Below are 19,957 nucleotides of genomic sequence, written 5' to 3' on the forward strand. Positions count from 1 at the left end.
TATAAAATCTAATAATTATAAATATATCTATATTATAAATATTATAAATAGCATAAATATATATTATAAAGAAATCTATATTATAAATATATCTAATCATGTTATAATAATTTATATAAAATCTAACCATGTTACAAAAAATACATGCAAAATAGAAGCATGACAAAGGATACAACCACAATAAATATAAAGGCTAATTCTGAAATAATTTTTCATATTAATAATTCCATGTGAGAAAGGGTAGGAGAGAGAAATGCAGGTCTGATTATTGCTTTATAAATACCTGCCTTCTAAAACAACAATTAAACTATACAATCATCCAGAGATAAGCTTCAGATTAGCCTGCAATTTACTGGCAAACATTTCTTGCCTGGCATATATTTAACAATGTTTTCTTAATATTGTCTGAAATGTGACCATAGTACAGCTATGGAGAAGGAAAAATAAAATTGCTATCTACACATGTCCTGTTATCTATGAACACAGAACTGTTTTCTTCCTTTTGCTAAACTGTGTGCATCATTTTCTCAGGAGTTCTATGATGAGTGGCCAATCCGGCTGGGCGAGGCAGAGCCTTACAAAGGCCCCAAGACACCTGATGGACGAGTGAGAATATTAATTTTTCTTTTTACGAATCTTAATTTTTACATTGAGGTTGTAGGAGTCACCTACATGTTTTTATCTTTTTATTTAGGAAGTCAACTTTTATAAGATTATTGACTATATTTTACATGGAAAAGAAGAAATCAAAGTCATTCCGTGAGTATTCACTTGCAGTCTGCGAACATGTGGTAATTAGATATATTGCTGGGATAGAATAATAACATGTCTGTATTGTAGAAATCATTTAATTTCATTTTCTCTCTAAAGGTCACCTCCAGCAGATCACTGGTGTCTTGTCAGTGGACTGCCAACATATGTTGCTGAAAATGGATTTGTAAGTTCATAGCAAAAGTGAAAACTAAAAGTTTTAGTTCATGCAGTTCTTCTGATTGAATAAAAAAAACCCCAAAACTTCCCCATGACCAAAAACCTCTACAAAAATACCATGCTGCTTCCAGTGTCATTGGTTCCCAGTGAAATAATGCGAATTCATTGTCTGGATGGAGACAAGCCCTCAGCACAAATGGCCAAAATGTCAGGAAAATTTCCCTCTGATTGTGGTGACATCGGAGGAATAATGTGTGCATTTGATGACACTTTCCAGGTGCCCTAAGTCTCACAACAAAATGTCAAAGTAAGAAAATCATCATACACACTGTTTTAAAATTTTCTTTTTTTCTTATCTCTTCTTGTGTAGACAACACATGTAATTCAAAGTTGTGATCTATGACAGTTATTAGTAATCCTATGGCATTTTTAATAGCAGAAAGGACAGAGCCCTTAGTACTCAGTTATTTCTTTCTATAAACCCCCATGTCATTTTAAACTTGGAAGTGATTTTCTTAACCATTATGCTTATGCACTGCGAGACATCATACATGAGGGACTTTGCCCTCCAGAACGATGTCTGTTAGAATAACCACATCTAATTTAATAGGAAAAGTTTTAATTTCTGTAGCTAGCTAGAGTGTTCACTGTTGTTAGCTTAGAAAATAAATATGCCTATTAAAAATATCAGACCAAGTCTTGGTGCACATTGTATTCCATTTAAACAATCTCTCCTTTTCTTTATGCTGCAGATTTGTAATATGATGAATGCACCAGCAGATGACTATTTCACATTTCAGGTAATTCCAGTAATGTTAATAATTATAGACATCATAGAAATATATGCTAATGCTTTCCACCAATTTGTTATACAGTTGATTACATAAATAATATCTCCTTTGTTTGCGATGTACAGGTCTTAGTGTTACATTGCCTGTATCAACAGCTGTATTACTACTTTCAAAGAAATATACAACACTTCCTGTTCTTTGGTTTTCCTACAGAAAGGACCAGTGGATGAGACTGGATGGGTTATCAAAAATGTCCTGTCATTGCCTATTGTCAACAAAAAAGAAGAAATTGTGGGAGTTGCAACATTTTACAATAGGAAAGATGGAAAACCTTTTGATGAGTATGATGAACAGATCATTGAAGTAAGCTTACTAGGATTAGAGGCTTTAAGGAGCCATATGATGCTAACAAAAATATTATTCTAAAAAGTAATTTTTAAATGTCTAAAAATTTTCAAATAGGCTATATTAACATCTAACTAAATGTCTACCTTCTTCACTATACAGTTTCTTAAGAATCAGAAATGTTATGCCCCTTATAAACCTGAAAATTTATGAGAGATCATTTACATTCCAATAATGAACAGAAGTCAGATATACTTTTATTTTTAATCATTTGACATTTTAGTCATGGTCAGCATCTCCTAATTAGCAGTGGGTAAGCAGGTATGGCGCGCTGCTTGCCAATGGATATGGTGCCTGTGATCATGGGAGTTCCCAGAGTGTTCATGATTACATGCACTTGGGCAAGATAAGATGCTACACAGCGTATCCAAGTCCACTTACCTAACTTAAGCTTCATAAGCCTCAAAGTCCTGTATACAAAATGGGAATATAGGTCCTTAATTACTAAGTCGAGACAAACAACGTCATTAAAAGCTGTGAGGTGCCAACAGAACCTGTTGATGGAAGGTAAAGACCTCTAACAGACAGAATTACATGTTGCTTTTCAAAGGGCACTACGAGAAATTGCAGTTTAAGAAAAGTAAGTTCAAATTGTCAGTTTAAGTTTATTGTCATGGTGTCATCTCTGCTTTGCTTGGCTTTGTTCCAGACTCTCACACAGTTCCTGGGGTGGTCTGTTTTAAATACTGACACTTATGACAAAATGAACAAGCTTGAAAACAGGAAAGACATTGCTCAGGAAATGCTTATGTACCAGACAAAGGCCACCCCTTCCGAAGTTGAATCTATACTGGTAAGTTTCTGCCCGCAGTCACAAAATTAAAGTAGGAAATTTGTTAGACAAAAACTTAATTTCTTACTCATTTTCATTTTTAGAAATACAAGGAGAAATTAAATGTAAATAGTATAGAAGAATGTGATCAAAAGGATCTTATCAGGATTTTGGTAAGTCATTAAACTGAAAACTCTGGTGGCATGTTTATATCAGATAGTAATGTGTCCTCACTATAGAAGAAGTTGTGTATAGCCAAATCCTGATTAATACAATTGATTTTAGCTATCAGTTCCATGAGCTAGATGGGCTTGATTTAATAATACATCTTCAACCTCTTCAGTTCTTCTACGTTCAGATCCCACTGTCACCTACAGGGAAACATTCTGTTCCAAATACATGTCAACAGACCTGGATAGTCAGTTATATAGAAACATTTATATGAATTAGCATTTAAAGTGTTTAACTTCTTTAAATATCCATGGGTACAGTGCTACACCTAAAACTTAATTTATTTAATTTTGAATATAAAAGAAGGGACATTGATGTAAAGTCACTTTCATTCTGAGTAAGAAAAGACATGTAGGAGTGTCCAGTGGAACTAACCTACTTTCAGATTAATTTTCCCACATTTCCTTCGGCAGAGACGTCCAAAGATGGTGATCAGTGATTTCACAGTGATGAAACAGATTTGACATAATCAGTTAAAACTCTGCTACTATGAAAACAAAAACCAGTCACTTTCTTTTCCAGACTGTGCAGTCCTCTGGTTGCCTTAGTATTTCAATCTAGAAAGGGAGTGCCTTTTTGGAGGAAAACTCCTGTTTGTGCCCGCTTATTGCACTTCATCTTGTCTTGTGGAACAGTCCTGCACATGCACTGGCTTACTTTATCAGAAACAAAACCCAAAGATCTGCTTCAGGAAAACACTGAATGAACTCCCACTGTTAATGGATCAAAACAGAGCTAGGCTCAAGAAAAAAGGTCAAATACACACAAATCTCTTGATTTCCAGTACCAATCACGTCACATATTTCCTCCTATTACACCACATTTGCTAATATAGACATCGCCTTAGGGAAAAGATCTTATTAAACTATTTTCCATTATGTACATGTGCATGCCAGAATACAATGGTGTTAAGGTTTTACTGTCTCCCACAAAACAGATGCCCACACAGCTTACAAGTGCTGAAACAAAAAAACATCAACAGACTGTGTGTAACTTCACATACCATTTAAAGTAAATTTAATGTAGCTGCATGAAGAATTGCAAAAATTTAATAGATAAACATTATAAAATCTCTCTACTGGTACAGCAACAAGTGATTATTATGGTACAGACTCCAAATGTAAAAACATGATACTAGTATAAATTTTTAAATCTCCAAAAAGCAATTAAAATTAGTTCTCTCGACACTGTGGAGTCACAAATTCAAAGGTCTGATATCTTGTGCACTGCCAAGGCTACATGCAAATGCTTTATCCTATTATAAGACCTAGAATCCTAGATAGCTAATGGGATAAAGCAGGTGTCTCTAGATCTGATGATTCACAACGTAATGGGTCTTAAAACACCACTGGCTCCAGGTTTCCTTGTCCTTGACCTCATATCAAAGTAGATATAAAGGAAAATCCCAGGGAGAAGGAAATACCTTTGCATGGATGTTCAGCCTTATTGTTGAAATATGTGCATACATTCTGTCATCTTCTTTCCTTATCTGTAAAACAGAGATAATTCATAGACTACTACAGAGAAAGGGAGTCATTGTGATCATATAATATATTTTTTGTGTTGCACCAGACTTCCCTGAATTAATTCTTGTTTGGATTGGGGTGCATTCTTTAAAATACAATACCGCTCTCCCTAGGCTTTGGGATACACAGAAGAAAAATGTTGTATAGCAGTTCACTAATATCACTATTACCAGTGAGGCTATTCAATGTGAATCTATAAAATATATATAAAATGGGCAATTTAAACTTAATACAGGCTTCTTAACTTTCATATCCTCTGCATTTTAGAATTTAGTATATATTTTATGGAGGTTCTTCAGTAGAAGGAAGAGCTGGCCTAAGCTCTGTATCTGCCCTTCAGAGAGAAAAATCCCTGAATGGCATCCAGACAGCTTCTAATGAAATTTAGCACATGGGGAAAAGATTATGCACTTATACAGTTCACTGCTTCTGGAATGATCTCTCATCTTCATCAGTGGTCAGGATTGTTTGGAATAGACTGTTGTAAATTCCAGAAAGGCAATTACTAGGACAGAATCACCACCAACTACAGCACTAGAAAGTAAATGACTCTAAGGGATTTGAAGTAAGCCACAATAACCATGAATACTATATGCTTTGTACCTGTAAGCATTGTAACAATTTTTACTTTATGCATATACTGAGATATTCAAGAGCCAAGCAGTCAAGAATCTACTGCAAGTAGACAAATGAAAACACAAATAAGATTTGTGAATTTTCACATCTGATCTTGTAGGATTTTCCAGTCCACTTTCCATGTGCCAAATCAACCTTACAGGTTTTGTCTATTAAGTGTATATAGGTTATCACAGACAAAGAGAGATTGTCACAGGAGACAAGGTAAGACAGACTAATCTTGAGAGTTGGTTGTGGAGCAACAACAAACAACCAGCACTCCAGAAGTTAAAAATTGTACAGGAATCTTTGCTTGCCTATAGTCTCTCCAAGAGAAGACAAGGCTATGGGTAGGTAGGCATGCAAGCAAGCCTTCTGTTATTAAAAAAATGTTGTTGCTATACTTTATTCTACTGTAAAAGTAAAAATTTTTTCGTTCGAGACAGGTTGTTTCTGGTCACTATATTCATCGCTATTCATAAGATCCAAAAGGGAAGAACATTTAACAAGAATAATTTTGGTTACAAAAAAGATGAACTGCAGCCTTGACATCTGGATAAAAGTGGGAGAATCACAGGGTTTTACACCAGGAAGGAGAAATTCCAAGGCCTGAGATTTCTGAACTAAGGAAATGTTGAGATGGTCACAACAGATTGTGTTGGAATTCAGAGTAGGAAGCAACACCATCTGGCCAAGACTTTTACCTATCCTCTTTGAGAAGACAGCCAGCAGTATCATGATTGTGTTTCATAACTTCATATACATTAGTTTGTACTGAAAACTGAGGCCTTTGAAGATATAGTAAGCATACAGCCCTTAGGCAATGTTTCTACTGACGTCAGAAAAGAAAATGATTTTTCCAACTTTGTTCTTGCCAGAAAAACCTTTGTGTTTTTGACTTTTCCTAACAGAAAGAAGAATTACCTGATCCAAAAGATTTAGAACTGTATGAATTTCGCTTCAGTGACTTTCCCGTTACAGAGCATGGCCTGATAACTTGTGGAATACGACTGTTCTTTGAGATAAATGTTGTTGAAAAGTTCAAAGTCCCAGCTGAGGTCCGATTTATTTTGTCTTGTTTATATTTATTTTAAGATAGAAGAAAAATAGCTGACTGTAGGTATTTTTAATATAGAAACAGGCAATACTAAAATATTAGTAGTATGGATAACAATCTTCCATTCTTAATTAAACATTTGCATATTTGTCATAAAGACTTAAAACTAATCCTGAAATTGTGTGAGCTACGGAAGAAATTAAATCAACATGCATTTACATAAGAACAATTTGCTCTTTCCATGTTTAATTCAATGAAATTATTTTCATAGAACTTGCACATTATTATTATTGTAATTTCATAATATATTTCAGTAATCTTATAGGAATTCCATCATTTTGCTTCAATTAACAGCACAGTCTTAATCACTTTTGTTCATAACAGGTCCTTACAAGATGGATGTACACAGTCAGGAAGGGTTATCGAGATATCACTTACCATAACTGGCGACATGGATTCAATGTGGGACAAACAATGTTTACTCTGCTGATGGTAATGTTCTTAATATAAACCTTACATTCATTATTTAGTTTTCCTTTCAATTCCAATTGGAAAATTCAGGAAGGTACACACTCAGAATTGTCTGGTTTTTTTTACAGACAGGTAAAATAAAGAAATACTATACTGATCTAGAAGCCTTTGCCATGGTTGCTGCTGCTTTCTGCCATGACATTGATCACAGAGGGACCAATAACTTGTATCAAATGAAGTAAGTTCAAATGCTCAAATATATGGAAATGTATTTTAGTGGCAAATGAAAAAAACGTGTCAAAACTTAGAAAAATACAAGGTGTATATTCCATATTCATCTGGCATGAATAAACATTTATCCTACAGAAGATTTCTGCCTCAGAGCTTTGTCATGACAGCTGAAAGACAAAGACATAATGCAAAAGCAGAATCTTAGAAGGATCTCCTTGGAGCTGCAATTCATTTTTAAGAGAGACTAAGCTTTAGCAATGCTTGGATTGTAGCAGAGTCTCCTGCACATGAGGCCACAAAGAAATGAGAAAAGTAAATTAAAATCCCTAACGGGATTACTTTTTTTCAAGCACTTTTCTGGACAGGGATTCAGGATGTGGCATAGAAAATGGCCAGTTTAGAGGTAGACAGGATTTAAGATGCATTCTTTTTCTCTGTTTTCTACTGTTCAATTTGACTAGCTCAGTTGTTCCCCCCGACTCAGTTTACTGATTGATGTAGGTCCTTTCCTGAGGTGTAATCTCCTCATGTTATATAGGATTCTGAGCTAATGAGTTTGTGTTCTGCCACTGAGTCCACATGCCAGTAAATTACACATCATGAGGTTAAGCTTTGCAATTCATGCTCCTTCTTGTTCTGAGAAAATATTCTAAAAGATTTCTTTGTGATTTTCCCTTGTTTGTTATGAAACAATATTAATTAGTAGATGCTTGTTATAAAACAATATTAATTCATTTTGGTTTAAACTTACCTTTTTATTACAACATCATGACATATCACGGTGAGAACCACTCTTCTCCTGAAGAATGAACAATCTACCATTTAGTCTTTTACGTCACCTGTTAGGGATCATTTCTATGTGCTAGCCAGAGAACAGAGGTTTCTCAGAACGTCACGTGTACCAGAAGATTATAACCATAATTTTCTGAGTACAGTTTCCCACCAACTGTATCTCCAGAATGATTCTTCCTCCTCCTCTGACCCTGGATACACTCCTCCCAGGAGACGTGTTTCAGCCTGCATGCTAGAGCAGTGACGCGAGGGGATTTTCTGATTATTCTCAGGGATTCTCCAGGTGACGTAGGAGAGAGAGAATGACAGATGCTGATTCTTATTCAGCGGACTGCCTCTCATCCAAATAAGTTTAAGGGGGGGTTTTAAATCTTCCTACTGTGGTCTTCCCTAGCTGAAAGCCCTCTACGTGAAGTCATACGCAGTAAAGCTATTTATAAAAGTTATCAGGCTTTACCACGACAGTCCTAATCACATGTCAGAAAATACAGGTAGCATGTAGCAATCCGCCTTGGGTTATCTGAGGAATGGAGGTATTAGCCAAGGGAAGAAAGAAGGAAAATACACTTCCAAACATGCTGAACCATCTGGAGCCTACACAGACACTTCTCCCTTCTCCCCATTACCATAGTCTGATGCAGAATTTCCTCTGCTTGAAGCTTGAGCCCAATGTCAGAGGGATGCTTGGAGCTCTGTGACAAGACTGAACATATCTGAGCTGCCAGGACTTGTGAAGTCCACAAAACGGTGATTTTGGAGGGGGGGAGAAGCCCAAGAGCATTAGAGGAATTAACTCCATTATATTGCTACTTTGGATTTAACTTATAGTAAGTTAGAAACACAGGGGACATGGCCCACAGTCATTACAGACAGACAAGTTCAAAAGCCATGCCACAGAATAAATACTTGAAGATGGATAAAGGCTACTTTTAAGGTACACAGAAGGTGTATAGATTAAACAAACACAAAACTGAACATGCAAGACAAAATAGAAGCATGTTTTAAAAATCATAGTTTTTGAGTTTTGAGGCACCTGACCATGCCTTTGACTTTAGTGAGCACTGAACACCCAGTTCTCTCCAATTTCCACCATTACTCAGTCACAAGAGTGAAGGGAAGCAAGAAATTTTTTTTGCTCTGCATCACACCTATGATTAAGGTATACAGATTAAACTGTTGAACATGCAGATCAGAAGCATTTTAATCCTAAAATCTGAATCCTGAATAAAAAATATTGCCTCCAAAATACTATAAAGAATTCCTTCTTTTTCAACAGGTCAGCTGCTCCACTGGCAAAACTTCACGGCTCTTCCATTTTAGAAAGGCATCACCTAGAGTACAGTAAAACCCTACTGCAAGATGAGGTACGTCTGCATGAACCTTCTGCTCACACTGATCAACACAAAAGATGCAAATAGTTGAGATGTTCCAAATTTCACCATGTCTCATTCATTCCTCTAGGTCCAGATTAAGAAACTATGCTAAAATTCAGAAGTTTAAGCCAAATTCTCATGCATTATCCACTTTTAGGGAAACATCAGTAATCCAGCCAGAAATAGACTCACATAAGATAGAAAAGCTTTTCCTCTGGGCCTCACTCACACTCCTTAGTTTTTTTCCACTTTCACAAAACAGCTGACATTGAAACCAAAGCAGAAAATATAATACATACAAAATGTTGTAATTAAACCACAGACCCTCATTAGGTCTGAGTCCAGCTGCTGCCTCTGGCAGCTGAGGAACAAAGGGATGGGGCTGTTTATGGAGGGCGTCCTTACCCCCAGGCCAGTCCCCCCACATCTTACCTTGCTGAAACAGAGAAGGTGGTATTGTGAGGCTCTGCTGCAGCTCCCATTACTGATCTTTCCTGAATTAGGGAGATGCCCTTCCCCAGCATCTGTGGAGGTGAGGCTCCCCACCACAGTCTCCTCAGGCTCAACAAAATGGCAGCAGTGCAGCCTGGCAGGGCTCTCTCTCCCACAGAGCCCTGCTCCTCCAGTGGGGGTCGGCCATCCTTCCCTCAGTGGTGCCTGGCTCTGTCCTGGCTACAAGGGAAGAGACTCTTTACAAGGGAAGACAACTCTTTACAACATATTTTGCAGGGAAATACGAGATTTAACAGGCAAGGCTTGAACACATGCGCCCCTTCCATCCTACTTGTTCGCAGCAGTGTGGCAGGCACCCACTTCCACCCTCATTTTTCATTTTCTAATCCCTGTGGTGGTGTGATTTCCTGATCTCATGAGGCCACAGAATAAATCCTTACACTAACTGATAGCACAATGATCATAAAACCCCAAGATTTACGATTTAAAAAAAAAACCAAAACCATCTTTACCTTTATCGATGGTGATGCACTTTTTCAAATGTGAGATGCTGAGGAGTAACTCCTGCTCTTTGCTGGAGCAGTTGTCAGGACCTCTGGAGGCTCTCAAAAGCAGCATCGCTGCAGCCCGTGCTCTCATAGGTATTGTCCCCTCAGTTACAGAAGGAAGGAAAACTAGGACACTTCGAAAAATGCTGTGTGATACTCTCATTCCCTTTGCCCAAGGAAAAGGGCATTGCCCTTACTATGGCAGGTCCCTAATACCACTGCAGGCCAATAAGGGCCATCTTTACCAATTGAATAATTTTTCATTTGTAGCATTATTTTGATTTAAGGACTGTAGTTGGCCAATTTTGTTACGCTATTCTGTGAGACAATCTGTATAGTACAAATCAAAGACAATGTTATAACAGGAACTGAATTAATAAACTTTCCATCTTGCAGAGCTTAAACATCTTCCAGAACCTAAATAAGCGCCAGTTTGAAACTGTTCTACACTTATTTGAAGTTGCAATAATAGCAACTGACTTGGCTTTGTATTTCAAGTAAGTATTAAATTCTGTATAACTTCCCACTCAAAAAAATGTCAATCCTATAGAATTTTTAACTGTAGTTTCTAGTTGTTTATATGCAGAGTACAGAGCTATATTTAACATTGTTATTAAGTCAATTCTTCTAAAAAAACAAGATATTCTTTCAGGAATTATAAGTTTTCAAATTAGAGAACACATAAATGTATATAATACTTAGTATACCTTTAGTAGGTCATTCAAATACGCTTTTAGTTACAGCAAACCTATATGTCAGAAGTCTGGATTCTGTAGCCTAATCGTAAGGTTGTGTGCATGTGTGGTATTTAGTGCATCATACTACAATTATTCATACTAAACATGAGTATGCTTATGACATGGAACTTAAGATGCTGGTTTGAAAACAAAACTGTCGACATCAACTGATCCCAGTGCTAAATATGCCAAAGACTCCAAACATCAAATCATCCATCCTGTTCCTAAGTTACTGACTTATGGAGCCTTTTGTTTTGGTCCAGATGTCTTATGACTGGGACAATTTAAAGTCAGGAGACAGGAAATAATTCAGTAAGTTGTTCAACAGCAGTTATTAAATTTTAGTGAACATTAATTTCATTATTTCATTCATTCTAAATGCAAATTAGAAGATTTATTAAGCAATAGCAAGACACGTTTATGTTTTTGAAAGTTCTTCTCAGTCACGTCTTAGTGCTTCTTTGGATTTTTGAGGGGATGGAGTGGAAGAACATTTATTAGCATTTGCTTCACTTTTCCCAATTCATTATGTTACAGGAAGTAACAAACATGTAATAATAAAGAAATGTCACCCCAAACCGTTTAATATGAAGAATTAGGAAACTGGTTATTTGGTTTTTTTTCAAGAATTCTGACATAATACTTTACATGTCAGTGGTATATAGCAAAATCTAAATGTGCCAGGTTACCTGAAAAGTTTGAGTTCAATGGAAAGAAGGTGTCACTTTGATACTACTATGACTAGGATGCTACTTTGGAAAAGCACAAATATCAGAAATACGGTTTTCTATTTCATTTTTAATGCAGGAACTTTGATTCACTAATATATGGTTTATTGGTATGTTTTAACAGGAAAAGAACTATGTTTCAAAAGATTGTGGATGCAATTGAAAAAATGGAAACAGAAGATGAGGCTATTAAATATATATCTATCGACCCAACCAAAAAAGAAGTCATCATGTAGGTCGTTAATATTTTACTCTTTATTCAATCAGTTATCTAGGACCAAATTTTAAAGGAATTTCGGCACCTAAACATGTAAATTAAGACCTGGTGTTATTGTCCAATAACAAGCATAACCATGATTTTAAATTAGAACTAGATGTCTACAATCTCAAAATATGCAAAATGTGCATCCATCTGCATATTAGGTATTTAAATTCCTTAAAAAATCAAGACTTTTTTTTTTTCCTATCATCATCCTAACTATACTCCCATTTTGTTTTGCGTTTTCAAAGGGCTATGATGATGACTGGATGTGACCTGTCTGCAATAACCAAACCTTGGGAAGTGCAAAGTAAGGTAGGTACTTTTCGACTAGACAATACTGCATTTACTATCTGTTTTACTGCCTATTTGGTGTATGATAATTAAAAAAAAAAATTAGTTATGATCAGTTGATAGATATTTAAGTATCTGCACCCAACTGTGTTTCCAGAAAACAACCTCTATTTTTCTCTCACTGTGAGTGCAAGGGTTCCATGATGCCTCTCCCCAACCACTCTACAGCTGGTCCATGCGTCTTTACTTGTCCTTCAGCTAAAACTGGCATACCCGATTCTGTCAGCTGTTCTAGCTACCCTGAAATATCACTCAGTTATTTTTGTGCTATCCAACTTTTGCTATTTTTCAGCTGTTCTCAAGGTACAGATTTAACAGTATGATCTGAGTTGTGTCTATTCTCTAGACTGCAAAGTGCCATTGCAAAGTAGCTTAAACATGCTAAAAATAAACTCTGTAATACAGTGTGACACTGCTTTGTACATAAGTACTTCAAGTGCTCCAGTACTTATTGATCATCACACTGAAGCTCATCACTTAGCCTTACAGGAATAGGTTTTAACAATGCATAATCAAAATACAACTGTAAGATGCTTGTGGAGCCCTCTAAGTAACACATGTTACAGGTACTAGAAGATTGTTACGCTGCTATTATTGTCTTGTTCCTGTTAACAATAATCTATCATTTACTCAGCATGCACCAGAATATAATTTGCTGGAAAAAGCCTTAAGTACAGGAGAGATTGTCTATAATTTTTGAAAGAAGCACTTGACTATCTCTATAGGGATTAAAGAGTGGAATTCTACTGTGTTTGACTAAAACTCCCTATTTCTGGAGAAGTTTTTAAACTACTTGGAGATAACGCAGCTAGCAAGAAAAAATCCTCTGTTTTTGGAAGGGAAGTTAGTAATACTAGTGAACAGTAATATGCCAGTTTTTGGTTAGTGAACATTTTAACATTTTCTGGAAAGCCTTATTCTTTTATTTATTTATTTAAATTTACTGCTTTCTGCTGACACTTCCACTGAATTGTGATTACTCAGGTTGCCCTCATGGTTGCAAATGAATTCTGGGAGCAAGGTGACCTGGAACGAACTGTGCTACAGCAACAACCAATTGTAAGTACAAAATAATTTAACTGTGTTAAGCAATATTAACTGTTATTAAAACATTGACTAGATAATGGTCCCCGATGCTTACTAGATCATTATACCAAAAAGCATGGTATCTACATAATCTAAATTACTGCTATTCTGTTCTAGCCTATGATGGACAGAAACAAAGGAGATGAACTACCTAAGCTCCAAGTTGGTTTCATAGATTTTGTGTGCACATTCGTGTACAAGGTAAGAATATTTTCTTTTTGTTTTCCCACAGCAGCAGTTCTGATGGCAGAATTAGTGACAAACTGTTGCAGTTAAAAAATTCTAGACAGCAGCAGGACTCTTGGTCACAGGGTAAACAACTATCACAACTGCCACAATTTTGCACTCTTTTGTTACATAGAAGAATTGCTCCCACAAAGCCAATTCAAGAGATGTGAAGCAAATTCATAAAGGGAAGGTCTCAGTGAAACCTGAGGGTGCTTAGGTTTTGTTACTACCTTGAAAGACTGAGTTAGAGAGCCCAGTGTGATTCTTCAGTGTCCCATTTAATATAAGTATGCAACATGTAGATGGTTACAGAAAGCAGTTAATGCAGTTAAAGCACAGCAAAGGGAATAGGAAACTTGCGATATTCTGGAAATACAGATATTCTACACCTTCTGTAAGGCACTGAAATGCCAACATTATTAATCCCGGTCTAGCTTTTAATATTATCCCAAAATGTCATGCAGAAAAGTGACATGTAATATTTTAATATCTTCAGATACATGCTCATCTGCTTGGAATACACTAAGTGATACTAGGCTTTTTTATTATATCCTGACACTGATAATCATATGATAAAATACCATGTATTATAGTTATAATTGCATTCTATGAATGAGACTATTAAATGTGGGATTAGGGAAGATACTAAAATGTGCAGTATAAAATTCAGATCTTTTCTAACTGTCTACATGCACAATAGGGCATTATTATCCCAACACAGTATTTCCAATAATATGCCACCACTGCATGGCCAAGAACATGCTTTCAAGTGCGCACCAGCAGATACTCATACTATTGCTTTTAAAATTTTTTCTCTTCTACAGAAAAGCCACTACCAGAGATAGAACAAGTACTTGAAAAAAATGTGTAATCAAATAAAATTAATGAATCTACCATACATATTGAAATAGATTTAATAGAAAAATGAAAGCTGTTTCCTCTGCAAAGCAGCAGTATTTCAACAAATTCAGACTTTACAAATCATCAGTGTTTACAAATGCCTAATTTACTAATTTAAATTGTTTGTACAGGAATTCTCGAGGTTTCACAAGGAAATTACACCTATGTTTGATGGTCTTCAAAACAACAGGGTTGAATGGAAAACACGAGCTGATGAATATGAAGAGAAGATGAAAGTTATTGAGGAACAAAAGAAAAAGGAAGAAGAGGCAGCTGCTAAAAAAGGTTAAGTAACTTCTAAGGTTTTCATTTATGTATATTTGTAAGGTAGTCAACATATTCTCTGTCTCTCAAATTCACACATGCAGTGCAATTGTGCAATATTCTATTAAGCTTTATACTAATGGTATGCGAGTTCTGAATTAGCCAAATTAGCTTTATCTTTACTTGGAAGAGGAGTAACCTTTAAAGATTACACAAATCCAGTACCCTGATGCCATTTTCTAAACTGCAGAATTATAGAAAATACGATCATCACAAAAGTGAAGGGAATGTAAAATTTGTCTTAAGACTTAAAACTGAATGTAATTAAACACTTGTTTATCTGTGAATGCTGCAATCACCGGGAATACTAGAGATGTATCAAAATTCTGTGTGGCACCAGCCCCAATGTATTCAGGTGCTTTGTTTAAGTTGAAAATGAAAATCCTAAGTAAAAGAGATGGGAATGGATAGTGTGCATTTGGAACATAAAAAAGCAGTGCAAATGCCTGATTCTCTTCCAAGTTTAAGATAAAGTTTTTGGCTCTAGTTCCCCACCATCAGAGTCTTGACTGAAAAACACTCTCACATATTACAAATTTAACACTAATCTCCCTAAGACAGCCCAAGTCCTAAAAGTGAAAGAATGGTTCTGTATATGATAACCTAGAAGAGAATCTGATTTTATAGAAACTGAGAACCTATCACTCAAGTGTAAAAGTGAAATGAGTCAGTTATTATTATTCTGTATTGCATGTGGAACAGGAGGTCAACAGCTTTGCCAATCAGTTGAGATGACTGAAAAGGTTCAGAGATTAAAACAAAAACACATGCCATTAATAGAGAATGATTTATTGTCAGCTAGTTTGAAGAAGAAAAGTTAGTTTACTCTAAGTGTGTGTTTCACATCTTTAAAACATAAAATAGTATTGAATAATTTATTTGTTAATTAGTGTCTGTGGGAAATAGGTGAGTATTCTTCACATTTCACACAAAAGAGAGGCTACTCAAGGCCATCCATCAAGTTACAGTCAAGAGTGTGAAGTGGAACTAGAGAGTTATTGGCTCCTAAAATAAATGATAATAGGCTAAAATTTAAAGAAATGTTGTAGCAAAGTGGTTTAAAAAGAATTGTAAGTTACATGATTTAATCAAAGCAGGTTTTTGAAAGAGAAGTTTAATAAAATGAGTCAAATATTATTATTGTAATAAAATTACAAGAAATATTTTGGCCTGCTCACACTGTGATACCACTTACATACGCTTTCACAGAAATTACAGCCACCCCATTGTGTCCCAAATTTATTTTTAAAGACACTTTTTTGCAATTAATCATATAATCTTATTTATTTAAGATTAATTTATTGCCGAGAACTAGCTCGTTGTGAGTATGAACAAAGTACTCTTTCCTTACACTAGAATGTAAGCATCTGAACTTCACAGAAATACCAGCAAAACAAAACAACACAACCCAGGACCCACACACAAACCTCCTTACACCTTTGCTTTCTTGGCAAAGAGTATAGTTACTAAAGTCTGATCCTATGCCCTTAAGCATAAGGTTATTAAATAAAAATTAAATTATACATTTAGGAAGAGTCAGGTATTTCTACTCCCACTTGAAGTTAGGACTACCTTACATCATAGTCTCAAACTGCACCAGGAGAGGTTCAGGTTAGACGTTAGGAGACATTTCTTCACAGAAAGGGTTGTTAGGCATTGGAATGGGCTGCCCAGGGAGGTGGTGGAGCCACCATCCCTGGAGGTGTTTAAGAAGAGACTGGATGTGGCACTTAGTGCCATGGCCTAGACAATATGGTGGTGTTAGGGCAAAGGTTGGACTCAATGATCCCAGAGGTCTCTTCCAACCAAATCAATTCTGTGATTCCGTGATTGGTATTTTGGAATCACTTAATCACTGACTTAAGGAAAGAACTATTTTCCCACAAGGAACCTTACACATACAAGCATGGACAGACTGATTTGCAGGAGCTAAGGATCTGATCTTTGCATATCATAATTGGTATCACAAAATGTAAGTGAATTATTTTGCATCTTTTTAAACATGCACTGGATGAGGCCATGCACATTTGTGAAGAACAGATCTGACACTTTCAAATCAAGGCCATGTAAACATATGGGTTTGTTAAGTCAGTTCATACAAACAATAATTTGATACATGCTGAACCACAGTGGTTTCTCTAGATCACTCTGACCTGGCTATTCTTAGCCGTTCAGTCGACAGAAAAAAAAATAAACATATTTGCTGAACCACTGCAGTGGAAAGTTCAGAACAGAAACAAAAAAGGAATACAGTATTAAACTAAGAAAATGAAATACATAGTAACATACTGTTGATTATATCCACAAATTACAGAGGGTAGGACACTGATTATGTGACATGTTTCAATGCAGGTGGAAAGGGTCGAAAATGACCTAGTAACATGGTGATCCACAGCTTTCAAATGTAAGTTTTAATTCTAATATTGGTATCTTACCTTAAATGAACCTGGAAACGCAATTTATTACATTGAAAGAATCTTAACTATGGCCAATGAACATCTGTGGAATCATTTGAGAGAGGCAGTAACAGAACCAGTAGCTATAGATAACATAAAAAGTGCGTCTCTCTTAACTGGTAACTACAAAGGGATTCATGCAGGGTTGGATAAAGGTTTATACAACTAGGTCAAATTAAAGTTTTTGTATCATCTGCTTCAAAAATAGATTCACAGATTATATTGATCCAAGGGTTTATTTCTTTTGCATGGCTTGCATACCTCAGTTTTGTATGTGTGGGACAGAGTTATATATATTTAACTACTGAAACTTTCCAGTAAGAGTGGTTCAGTGTGTGTTTGGTCCTTTGAGAAATGTTGGTATCAACTGCTACACTAGATACACAAATGTATATATAACACGTGTTATTGCTTCATATTCCATCTTCCCAGACAAACAGTGAAAGGACGTTCAATTTTCAGAAGGTCAAACACACATAATATGCATGTAACAAAAGCAACACGTTTTTAACAAGAAATTAGAGCCGCTAAAATTAACAGAAAATACTCACTTTACTTTCCTTCTCTGTTTTTTTAGCTGAAAATGCAGCTGGAGGTGGTGGCGGGAGTGGAGAGGACGGAAAATCCAAAACATGTATAGTTTTGTAATTCTTTGTCTCAGACACCGTTTCTGCTACAGAAAAGACATCTAGAAAGAACTTCAATGAGCCCCAGCGGATTTCTGCTTCGCGTAGAATAGTATAGAGCGATCTCTTAACAATCCTCTTAAACACTTGCCATTTGTTGGAAATAAGTTTTAATGGAATAAACCAACAGTTACAATTAAAAAACTGGAAAATCAAGAGAAAAAAATAATGGTACAAAATGAGTTAACTGCGCTCTAGATACTTTTTAATGTCACTCAATTTCTATACAGTATTTTTATTACAATATGTAACTTCTGCACACTGTCCAGAAAAAAATGTAATTTTGACAGATCTTGTATGAAATTACTCAATGAAATCTAACATGTACAATTCAAACAAAAAATTGCTATTTTTCGTAACTTGTATATTTAGATTTTTATATTATGTGTATTTCCTTAATCTGGAATTGTGTCCTTTTCCTTCATTCTCAATACTATATAAAGTTCTAGAGTAAACATCTCCTTCACTTTAGGAATGCTCAACACAATTTCCTGTCTCATATCTATACAAAGCAGGCCTATGGTACACGGTACTTTTTCAAAACACCAAGGATAAATATGTAAATTGTAGCCATCGCTCAGAGAAACCACTCTTTTGCCCATATGCAAATGGCTCTGACCACAGTTCCTAAACTGACCACCTTTTATTGTAAAAATCTAAAAAGGCAGACTGTAAACATCATACTTTGCATAAGATACCTATACCAGTATATCTACAGCAGGCTCTACATTCAAAGGCATTTTAAAAGGCTTATGTTCTCCCAATGCACCTTTTTTAAAATGCAGTAAATGAAAGTATTTGAAAACCAATGAACAGGCACCAATTTAATCTCGGGACAGTAGAAGTAGGGCACATCGAATTCACATTACCTCCCTTTCTACAACCAAGACAGACTGCACACAAATTAGCTCTGCATAAACAATGATCTCCCTTTCAAAACCCTCTGTTCTTGCAGAATGACAGAGCCTACTCCATACCTTCTACTCAGGTCTCATGAAGCCAGCTCCTCCTGCAGATGAAGGAAAATGGCTAGTATATTTTACACGGATCTGACTATTCACTGGAACCAATTCCAAATCTAAGAGGAGATGGATGTCAAATGCAATTACTGCAACAAACAAGTTTAACAGGCAGACTCAATCCTGCCACTTTTCTTCCTCCTTTAAATAAAGCAGACCCTTTTTTTTTTCTCTGAAGGGCCCTCAGCATTCACTGAGAAGGGAGAATGACTAAACGATCTGCCACATTATATATCTTTCTTAGCATGCTCTATGAATATAGATACTGTGTACAACTCTCACCCAAAATTAAAGGAATCCACAAAAAAAATCCCACTTATTACATCCTTATTTATAAATGGGCCAAATATTTTATGCAAACTTAGTTATGACATAAAACTGGGTATCATGTATTATTTTCCGTATTAAATGCAGATACTAAAGAAAGTTATTTCAAGGTTGTTTGATCATGTAATTTTGTTCAAACTGCATTAAATGATGTATTTAATATGTACAATGTACCTTATTGTAACTGTATTTTAAAGACCCAAAAAGGAGTTAGTTATCCAGAACACATACTTAATATACAATACTTGAAGCAACAAATATAGCAACACATTCAACAAAAGCCCCTTTGGGCAAGTTGCATACATGTAAGCAGATTGCTGCAGATTGGATTTGACTCTCAACCAAGCTTGCGAGATGACAGAGAATTAACCTCTAAATCCACCTTCTTACCTAAAGAAGCCTTCATGCAAGGCTACGTTCATTTCTTACTCAAGGACACCCTAAATATGTCCTTGTACTGTCATCTATTATGTAAGTACAAGCTGTTTAAAATGTAATTATGCCAATTAATACTTGTAAATAGAGTTCTCAACTTATTCACAGGAGCGCATGTAAAATGCTCATAAATACACTGCAATCATCTTTGCTGTTACCTTTTCCATATAAAATACTTATTATAAATACTTTCTATAAATATATCTACAGTGAGAAGTACTTA

At 35.8% G+C, this 19,957-nt stretch overlaps 1 protein-coding gene across 1 annotated transcript; it reads left to right on the forward strand.

Moving 5' to 3' along the window:
• Positions 1 to 531: 531 nt before the first annotated feature.
• LOC104155034 (cone cGMP-specific 3',5'-cyclic phosphodiesterase subunit alpha') lies at positions 532 to 19,460 on the forward strand (the record flags this gene model as incomplete). The annotated part of the gene is made up of 18 exons (XM_009698045.1): positions 532 to 606; positions 695 to 759; positions 871 to 937; positions 1,683 to 1,730; positions 1,935 to 2,084; positions 2,776 to 2,919; positions 3,003 to 3,071; positions 6,182 to 6,328; positions 6,712 to 6,819; positions 6,927 to 7,036; positions 9,098 to 9,185; positions 10,592 to 10,692; positions 11,785 to 11,892; positions 12,171 to 12,234; positions 13,258 to 13,332; positions 13,477 to 13,560; positions 14,619 to 14,772; positions 17,845 to 19,460. Coding segments are annotated over 18 exons (1,728 nt in total), but the record flags the coding sequence as incomplete, so codon positions are not given.
• Between the last annotated feature and the right edge of the window lie 497 nt (positions 19,461 to 19,957).

Source organism: Cariama cristata, unplaced genomic scaffold (assembly GCF_000690535.1).
Source record: "Cariama cristata isolate BGI_N322 unplaced genomic scaffold, ASM69053v1 scaffold46083, whole genome shotgun sequence".
Taxonomy (NCBI): domain Eukaryota; kingdom Metazoa; phylum Chordata; class Aves; order Cariamiformes; family Cariamidae; genus Cariama; species Cariama cristata.